We start from the raw sequence: 11,012 nt of genomic DNA, 5'->3' as shown, positions 1-11,012 counted from the left end.
TCGCCCTGTTGTGGCTCCACCGGCTGTCATCAATATGATTATGGTTACTTCCGGTGGAGGCGCATGCCTACTCCGCGACGTGCACGCGGCGAGAGACGTTCATTCCCACCCGCTTCGGCTTAAAATAGTCACAGTAAATGGACTCTATGATCTCAAAGAACAAATAAAACATGGACAGTAACAACCATGCCAAACATTTTATGAGCAGAGTGGCAAATGAAAACTGGTCAGTTATTCTCAAACGTTTTCGTTCATTACCCAAACGAAAAAAAGGGAAACAAAACACTTAAACAAAACACTGATACTATACTGTGTTTTGATGATATTTTATTAGTATAGCAAATGACATGCAAATGAGGAAACAAAACACAATATATATTATTAAAAAAGTAATGCCAAACAACTGAGTAACGTCAGGTAAAATCTAAATCAAATGGAATATATGTTGCAACTTCGTGTAGTATGCACTATATACTTCTTATGTTGCAACTCGCATGATACCTAATATTCAGTTGAAACAGCTCAAGGCTTTGAAAAAACAATGAAGAGTTTTTAATTCTTATAATAAAGGGTTTTGTTTTCTAGAAGCAGATTTCTATACTGTCTTGTAATTCAAAACTTAATCCGCATACAAACTAATTTAATTGTATTCGATCGAATACTAATATCATAAAAAAGTTCAAAATTTCTGGAAGAATAAACAGCATAAAGAGCAGTGTTCGCCTGTGTATTTTGTCTGAGGCTGTGGTGACATTTTCCCGCAACCCACGTATTTGTATCATGCCTATATTCTTGTCCAAGTTTATTGAAACATTCTCCTGCATCTCTGTATCTTTTAATTGCTCCTGTACAAAATACAAACAAAGTTTGGAGTGGCACAACTAAAAATACAGAGTACAAAATACAAAACAAAGTTTGGAGTGGCACAACAAAAAATATGACATAGCTAGAATTGTATCCATAGGACACGGATGCCCCCACATACTGCACCATCCTCTAAATAGCAAAGTTTTTAGTACAGATCATCTTCACACGGAGGATGTTCGATTAAAATCTCAATTTTGGCGACCTTTATGCGAAATGCGGGAAGCAGTGAGACATTTTAGAATCAAAGCATTGAGACGTCTGATGGTGGCGGGTTTTGGTAGATAATGGCAACTGTTGCTTAATGTATTTTCACTCTACCAAAACAGGGCTTACAGTCGAAGAAAATGGCCATAAAATGTGGGAAGTTGAAGTAGAACCATTAACTTCGGCAAATAGGCACAAGTACATGAATGGACACGTATAACGTGCAGAAAAGTGTCATATTTACAGGGGGGAAGGGCAAATTACCTCAAAATCAAGACATGTATTTGTAAACATTGCACCCGAGCGCAAAACCTTGCATAAAACTTTTTTGTCCAGGGTTCGCACAGGTCTTGAAAAGTCATGGAAAACGAGATTTGTCTGGAAAAGTCAGGGAAAATTGACTTTTTGCATTTTGTCATGGAAATGTTATGGAAAATTTAAAAATCGTCATGGAAAGTAGGAAAGTGATCTGGAATAAGTCTGTATGTGCATAAAATGATTACATCTGTTTTAATTTAATATCAGAAAAATCCAGATTTAAACGCGTAATCGAACATCAATATTGGGGTCGAATCTGGTTGGGTACGAAATGACCGTTAAGTTTACTATTGCACCGTTTCCGGTTTATTTTCGTTGTACTTTTAAAAACGAAACTAAGTGTGAAATAGCTAAAAATAGTAAAATATGAGTCAGAAAAGAAGTTGCCGATACAATACTAACTGGGAAAGGAATGAACAGTACAAAGCTTAAAGCCTTTCAAGTCGGAGTGTGATATAATGGTTTCAAAGAATCCATTATACCAAATACTTCTTAGGCATTCTTTTCAGACAGCTTTTCGGTCGATAATAAGTCATGTACTTTAATAATATATTTCGCATTCCTTTTCACACTTAGCTTTACGGTCTAGAAACTAGTCATGTGCATTAAATGACAGGTTACATTATATCGCCCAGTTAATGCATTGTCCAGCAATGCATGTTTCAAAATTACTAATTGTTTTGACATCTGACTAACTGGATAAATGACAGGGTAATTATAAACACCCGGTCTTTGGATCACGCCGCATGACTCAAGTCACGAATCATTTCTTTCATAAGCAGAAGTTTTGAGACAAAACTTCAGTATCATTCTGGTACTCAGTTAGGTTAGATGCGTATGTCCGATACGCGCAAAATGAATAAGTAAGGTTAAGGCCGAGGCAATTAACGTTGAAGAATAGAAGTTCTGTTAATAACTGAGAAACTGTTAGTGACATATGTTAGAGAATTATGAAGAAAGGCATTGATGTATATATTATCTTAGAACTTAGTACAATATTAAACAGCAGTTATTATAGAGAACAGTTGTTGTTGTTGCTGATAGCTAGTAGCGTGAACCCTTAGTAACTGTTACACCACACGGGTAACAGGAAAGCCTTATGCACCGTCTGTGACAAACTTATCGATCTGTCAAATATGGGCGAAACTGCAATAAAATCGCACATGAAAGGTGGAAAACACGTTGCAAGCATTGAACTCCGTGATGAAACGACAAAAACATGTGACACATTAAAATCTTTTTTCAAACCTGTGGAAACAAAACGCGAGGAAACTGTCGTGTCTGATATGTGTACTGTATTCCTCCAACCCCTAGAACAATGTCCAAGACAAAATGCCAGTGGAATAGACTCCTTTGTGTCTAAGGAGGATGTAACAAGGGCTGAAATAAAAAGAGTAAACAGCTGTTGGAACTTGAACTTTACTCTTGAAAAAGGAAAAAAAAACAACTGAAGTGTTATTTTGCAAATAGTTTGAAATAAAAGTCTTTGTATGCCAATAAAATGTGTGTATCATTGCATTTATTTCGAGTTTCGTCTGTTTGGATTGCGTCATGGAAAACCAGGCAGTGTCATGTCATGGAATTCTTGTATCCAAGATCTGTATGAACCCTGTTGTCTTTATACTTATCCGAATGTAAAGACTATATAACTAAAGAATAGGCTTTGTGCCACAGCACTGGCATATTTATTTCGTGAAATGTGAAGAAAAACCCCACTTACCTGTCAAAAAATGTGTCTGCCAAGTGTATTTTCTGTTTAAATTTCCGCCATTTTTGTTACAGCGATACATTTCGCTCACTTAATCCATAAAGCATACCACCATACGCCCCCACCCCCTGTTTTCTGGGAATGAGTGCGGGGGAGGGGGGGGGGAGTTGTTCAAGGTACGATCTCCCTGTGACTAAACAGTGACTTTGATCATGTAAACTTGGAATCAGGTGGAAAATGTTCAGTAATTGCACCAAGTTAAGCTAATATAGATTATGACCACGCCTATGAACTAGAGTTATACTTGCAAAATATCAGAGTTTCATCGTTATTAGACTTTGTTTCCTTTTGATGCCCCCGGCATCTACTGATGCGGGAGGCATATAGTGAATGTCCTTTCCATCCGTACGAGGTTAACCAAATGGGACCGTTTCGTCTAGCATCAATACCCCTTACTAGAATGACTTGATACTAATGCAGATGTAACCTGTGACCATTCCTCATCCAAACTCCAACGCAGTGATCTCCCTTGCCGCTTCGCTCATTAATCACTGCCACCACAACATTCACGTGACCATTGTTAATCACGTGATGATCGGTTTTAAAATAAACTTATATGTCGATATAATACAGAAATCTACCAAATTTTTGACAATAACATGTCTTGGCCAGAAGGAAAATATTCAAATATAGTAGGGATGGGAACGAATATTCGAATATTCGAAAATCGGTCGAATATTCGAATACGAAAATCAAATTCGAATATTCGTAAATTATTGTATTTTTTTTCAAAATAAGTATCATTGATTTTGTGCAACATGATCATGCTAATTCTACAGAATAAAACCAAGTCATGTTTGTTTATCGCGTATCAAAAGATGGGCCATCGTTACGGATTAACGGTTTGCAACAGGCGTCAATGTGTCAGATGCATGTCAAAAGATGTCCAATTAACAAGAAAATTGCAATGCAAAATTACCTGGGGTCATCGCTACGGATTAACAGTTTGTATTAGGCGTAAATGTGATATCTTTTTATCTTTTGTTCATTTTTATTGGCGCCTGTTTTATGTAAAAAGTTGTAGAATTTTTTTTTTCGAAAACAATACCAAACTTGTGGATATTGTCGATCTTTTCACAATAGTTTGTACGACGTTTCAGACCATCCGGAGAATCGGTTTTCATCCGCCTTCGAATTAAATTTTGAAGTACTTTATAATAAAATCAAGAAATAACATATGATTGATGCATAAGTTCATGTTGAAAGAAGTTTAAGTCTGCCTTACTTGCTTTTTACACGCCGATTGAAAATTTTCAAAATGGCGGCGGTAATACAACTGTGCGTCACGTGTTTAAATGGGACGACCTGCTAGTTTTAGATAGAATTGCGACGGTCTTAATTATAATCGTTTTGATTTTTTGTATCATTTTGAAGCTAAAACACTGAATTAGTTAAATCAGTTTATGATTATACTGACAGAATCGTGAAATAAAACGCTAGGATAGGCGGGTTTTGCTAGGTAGGATCGGGTTACCCGAAACAAACATTTTTTGGCCTTATTACGTACGATGATCCAAGCTTTAAACAAATGAATACGTTGTGTATATGCCAATCACTTAATAAGAATTTAAAGCTTCCATTAAAACAAACCGAATATTCGAATATGGCAAACCGAATATTCGAATATTGATTTCAGTATTCGTTCCCATCCCTAAAATATACTCTATCTGTTTCGACTATGGGTCAATGGCAGCATAATTATCGTGAACGGCGTCAAAGATTAACGTCGACATACTCGTTTGTTTACTTTCAGTTTCGTGTCAGGATACTTAGCGGTCGTGTAAATAGATACCCATTTTCATTCACAATCCTTTTTTTTTATATTATGGAACATTCGCCTGTGCTAAAAGAAGTGAAAACATCGCTGAGACTGAAAATGTTTTGTGAACAGGGCCAGATCATAAAATATACCTATACATTAGCCGTAAAATTTCCGGGTTTTCCGGGGAATACACTTTTCCGTATTATGTATCAGTTACTTCCCTTTTTCATAAAATTTCCATCTTCAGTCGCATTTTATGCCAAAAAGATTGAGATAGGTTAGGGCTGAAATACGGATAATGGATTTTGGTAAGGCAGTGGCAAGAAAGGTGCTATAGAAACTCAATGCACATACACTTATAATTGGGGTAGGACTTAGTCACTGTTAGTCTAAATATTGAGACCTCGGGTACTTGTTATATGCTGCTTTCTCCTTGATTCGAGCCTCTTAAATCTTTTAGAGGTGTGCAAATTTTTGTAAACCTGTTCAATTAAATAATTTTTGTTTTTTGTTACAAAGATATTTGCATTTTACAATGGGCAATAAGAATTACAATGTTATCATCTTTTATATGTACTTTTTTGCATGAGACTGAAGGAGGTGAAACTCCACATCATTTTAAAACTTTCTCATCGATTCGAGCCCTCTGTTTGGAAGGTCATTAAATGTTTATGTTTGCATATTCTATTTCCATAAAGCAAATTTCTATCAAGTTTGACTTCTTGTTCACTCGTTACAACAGTCGAAATATGCTCGGGGTGCTTTTAATTTGAAATTTGGGCTCACAATATTACCCACTATGTAATTTCCTTTTGAAATAAGTAATTTTAGATGCAAAAATTTAAAATAGGTATTTCATCAATTTTTCAGTGGTTTTATGACTAATATTTTCCAAGGAATTTTAAAAAGTAAATGACACACGTTTCTGATGGAAGAACATGCTACATGAGCATGAATTTTACTAAAACACAAGGGCTCGAATCGATGAGAAAGCTCGAATTGACGAGAAACAGGCATATAGTCGGTGAAAAAAGCTCTTCAGAGCTTATGTTATAATAAAATTTTGTAAAATGTCTTGCCGACTGAAAATAAATCTTATCTTATCTTACCTGATTTTACATTTTGACATTTTACGTTGTCTACCTAGAGATCTCAACGAGAAACTATCAAAACTGTGGTGGAAAATGTGATCGATCGAAATTCCGATTTATCTATAGTCACTGATTTTTAGCTCATCTGATTTTTTGAAAAAAAATGATGAGTTATTGTCATCACTTGAGCGGTTGTCGGCGTCGGCGTCGGTGTCGGCGTCGGCGTCGGCGTCTGCGTCGGCGTTGCCTGGTTAAGTTTTATGTTTAGGTCAGCTTTTCTCCTAAACTATCAAAGCTATTGCTTTGAAACTTGGAATACTTGTTCACCATCATAAGCTGACTCTGTATAGCAAGAAACATAACTCCATCTTGATTTTTGCAAGATTTATGGCCCTTTTGTACTTAGAAAATATCAGATTTCTTGGTTAAGTTTTATGTTTAGGTCAACTTTTCTCCTAAACTATCAAAGCTATTGCTTTGAAACTTGGAATACTTGTTCACCATCATAAGCAGACCCTGTACATCAAGAAACATAACTCCATCTTGCTTTTTGCAAGAATTATGCCCCTTTTGGACTTAGAAAATCAGTTTCTTGGTTAAGTTTTATGTTTAGGTCAGCTTTTCTCCTAAACTGTCAAAGCTATTGCTTTAAAACTTGCAACACTTGTTCACCATCATAAGTTGACCCTGTAAAGCAAGAAACATAACTCCATCCTGCTTTTTGCAAGATTGATGGCCCCTTTTGGACTTAGAAAATATCAGATTCTTGGTTAAGTTTTATGTTTAGGTCAACTTTTTCTCTTAAACTATCAAAGCTATTGCTTTGAAACTTGCAACACTTGTTCACCATCATAAGCTGACCCTGTACAACAAGCAACATAACTCCATCCTGCTTTTTGCAATAATTATTGCCCCTTTTGGACTTAGAAAATCATTTTCTTGGTTGAGTATTATGTTTAAGTCAACTTTTCTCATAAACTATCAAAGCTATTGCTTTAAAACTTGCAACAGTTTTTCACCATCATAAGTGGACACTGAACATCAAGAAACATAACTCTAACCTGCTTTTTGCAAGAATGATGCCCCTTTTTAGACTTAGAAAATCATGGGTAGGACAATATTTCTATTACACAAAAAAAAAAATCAGATGAGCGTCAGCACCCGCAAGGCGGTGCTCTTGTTTTTGGTCAGAACTGTTTACCTGCATGTTGTTAATGTTTTAAATCATAAATAGTAAATAAAAAACGTTAGAACAGAACAGCGTTATCAAGAATTTCTGCTTCAATTTTTTTTAAACCTCTTATGATTCGTGTTGTCTACATGTAATCACGGCTGAAGGCGTGACCAATGAAAACGTTTCATGTAATAAAAATAAATCTGCACTGTTGAGAAGCAGTACGTGCAAAATCGTTCCCAACCGGCGTAATTCGTGTGATCTATTTATACTCGGTATCCTAGTGGTAGAGTGTCCGCCTCGAGTGCGGGAGGTCATTGGTTCAGTCCCCGGCTAGGTCATACCAAAGACTTAAAAAATGGTACTAGCAGCTTCCTTGCTTGGCGCTCAGCATTAAGAGGGTAGTGCTAGGACTGGTCAGCCCGGTGTCAGTAAAATGTGACTGGGTGGGTATCATGTCATGGGTCTGCGGCGTGATATTCCAGCGTGGCAGCACTATAAAGTTGGGCATTGTGCTCACTGCTACGAGTAGACACCATCGTTTATATGACTGAAAAATTGTTGAAAAAGATGTTAAACCCGAACACACACACACACACATTTAAGATAAACAATAATGCATGTAATTAAAATATAAAGCAAATAAATGTATTTGGCTTTAATAGAAATTAAAGAAATGTATCTTTTGACATCTGGGCCACTCGTAAAAATGTTTGTTTACCCTTTCCAACCCAGTAATTCAAGGTTGGTAGGATGGTATTTTTTTATTAGCCTGTTGCTGTCCTTTTTTTTTTAAAACTGAACACACCAGTGAAATATTAAGAACTCGAATGAAAAATGTCATGAAATTTTAACATAGATGCTGACACAAAAATTTAATGCAATCGCTAAATTTTCTGTTAACACGCGGTCAATATGAGCATCATGAAAGGCATGTGCAGTTTTCGCACCAAAATAATTGAAGAAAAGTCTGCTTCCCGTTCCATTTGGAAATCCATTAGGGCGTAGGAGGAGGCCTGATATTGCGAAAATATAACGTAAATACTAAATTATCTGCTAACAGGCTGTCAATACCAAAGGAGCATTCTGGAAGGAACGTGCAGTTTTCCCGTCAAAATGATTGAAGAATCGTCTGCTTCCTGTTAAATTTGGAAATCCATTATGTCGTATAAGATGACCCGATATTTACACATACATTGTAGTTAAGTCGTGTTTTCACTTTTTACAACTTACGCCAACATTAAACCAAATATTCGGAAAAACTGCCAATCAGCGGAAGATCTATCTCGATCTTGCAGAATTTCTACAGAAGTACTGTGTTGGAAAAATCCTGTTGAGTAATTTATGACATTTTTATTTTAAAACATGTCCCAACATGATTTATCAAAAATTAGTCACAAGTTTTTAGAATAATGATATCATGCAGTACATGTTTTAGTATTCTATTTTCTTTCCTGGTTCAGTTCAAATTCAACAAGAAGATACGTCAGTAACGTGACAAAAGATATTTAATGAACAGAAATGAAAAAATAATACCAACATTTTGGGTCAAAAAATTTCGACCGGCGCAATTCTGGTTAGCTGGACGGAAGAAAAAATAACTTAGGCCCTGGTCCGGCAGATATTCATTTTAATGTAACTAATGTATAACGAATGTCGGCAGCCAACAGATCGCTATTTATGTAGTTTAATTATTCTCTCCAACTTGATACCTCGGCCAGTGTAAACTACTGCGCATGCACAATGCTATTTTTATGCCCTGTAAGACGTAAAGTTCTTTTGTAAACACTGGTGAGATATCATCCAGAGCTCCAGATAAGCTTTTGGTGCAATTGGGTATTTACTCATCACTTAAATTTCACTTCTTGTCTGAATTGGGTGTAATTCAGGGCGCTAGGTTGAAAAATGTTTCAGCCAGGTTTTTTAGCTGCAGATTGTAGAGGCTCGCATGCCCATTGGCGTGTCCTGAATGGTCTGTCCTTGTGTAATAATAAGCAAAACAGTGCATCTAGGATAAATTTATTTTTAACCATGATTTATATCATTTCTCAATAAATTAACAATATAATATTTAAGAAATAATAAATATGTGCCTATATTTTATCAGTTAATAAAATATGGGCAGGAGTTCGGATGCGTAATAATTAAATCACGAGTGCGTAGCACGAGTGATTTAATATTCGCGTCCGAACGACTGCCCATATTTTATTAACTGATAAAATTATTGGAACATATTTATTATTTCGATTCTAACCACGCAAATTCTTCGCATTTTACAGCACTACATTTTAGCGCGATATGTCATTCGGTTGGCCATATGCTATTATAAAAACCTCCCCACGAATGGAAAGCGTTACATCAAACGGAATTTTCCGATATTCAATAAATTTTAATTAAATTATTAAGTAGTTATTGCCGTGAAAATGTTACTTTTAATAACATCTAAGGTCGGATATAGAAATCAGAGATAAATACTTAATGCAGAGTTTATATATGCAGTTTCTAAAAATAGTACACGTCACCTACATGATGGCACTGAAACATACACGCTAGGACATTGCGGCGGCATATAAACACGTAAACACTTGAGTCTGGAAGATTGGAACATGAATTATGATTTATTTACTGTCAAAGTAGAATCTAGTTGACATTTGTGGTGCCTAGCTACAACGCAGGAATTGTACACTACACACACGACCAGACATAGATGCACTGGTGTTGAAGTTGAAACTTACCGGGCTGAAACATTTTCTTACGGTAAAAATATCAACAAATAAATTCATCAGTTAGAAATTGTTTGTTTCAGAAAATTTGACGTACTTTATATACTGTATATAATGGAAGCAGAGTAGAATCTCACAGTCATGTTACAATCGTAGGGCGGAATGGAAGAGCTATATTTTATCGTAGATTCATGTATAGGCGAATTCGCTATATGTTTATATAGCAGCTGCTGCGGATCGTGTTAGAAATACATATAATTACTGGGACAACTCTTAAGCAATGTTTTTATTAAATAAATCACACAAAGTATAAATGGCTGTCATGTGTCACAAAGATAAACAGGCCTGCATTCAAATACAACAAAATGTTGTTTTTTTAAATGATACATGTTGACTAGTTTCATATAGAAGTACAACACAAATATTCCACTGTTTCATGTACGGTACAATTACAGTAATGTTCCTTTACTGTTCTGTGTCTAATATCACATCATATACTTATTGGCATCAATAATGAATTACTTATTTGAAATAATTTTATTTAATTAATCTTTTTTGAACAGTAAAGATCAAACACACTTACCTTTGAACATTCTTTAATCTTGTCTTTTGATGAGATAATAAACACACTGGCCTCCAAAAAATAATAGCCAAGTTTTAACCAATGAAAAATTGATAGCACAATTGATGCAGATCTTTGCGTGCAATTTTTATAAAAATAAAAATGATGAATTTTAACATATATATTTTCTTAATTGCTTTAAAATGTAGTAGGCCCCAAAAGGGGGTGTAGGAATCGGGGATTCAGGGAAATTACCTCCTAATATTGGTGGTGGGGTCCCACTATAAATGTTTAAAATGCTATATTCTGATGGATTTTGAAGGCATTTACAGGACACATATTTAGTTTGTGTAAGGCAGTCGAAATGGTTAATATTGACTGACATGAGCTCAATTAGCCCCATTCATGCACACACAGTAAGGACACCGTTGCACACAATGGAAAGTTTACCAAGTCTTTGAGTATCATTCATGTTTATACTTTTTCTTTATACATATCAAAAGTGTTTTCATGATTCTTTTGACCACAGCTGCACTGAAATTG

General features: G+C 35.6%; 1 protein-coding gene across 1 annotated transcript in view; it reads left to right on the top strand.

Moving 5' to 3' along the window:
* The first annotated feature begins 5,134 nt into the window (after window positions 1-5,134).
* The window catches only part of LOC128557049 (zinc finger protein 43-like), a 28,098-nt gene continuing 22,220 nt past the window's right edge, over window positions 5,135-11,012 (top strand). The window contains exon 1 of the mRNA XM_053543577.1: window positions 5,135-5,227. Within this exon, the coding sequence (XP_053399552.1) occupies window positions 5,218-5,227 (10 nt within the window). The 5' untranslated portion in view covers window positions 5,135-5,217. The remainder of the gene's footprint in view (window positions 5,228-11,012) is intronic.

This window comes from Mercenaria mercenaria, chromosome 1, assembly GCF_021730395.1.
Source record: "Mercenaria mercenaria strain notata chromosome 1, MADL_Memer_1, whole genome shotgun sequence".
In the NCBI taxonomy this organism is placed as follows: Eukaryota; Metazoa; Mollusca; class Bivalvia; order Venerida; family Veneridae; genus Mercenaria; species Mercenaria mercenaria.
This window is presented reverse-complemented; position numbering and strand designations above follow the sequence as displayed.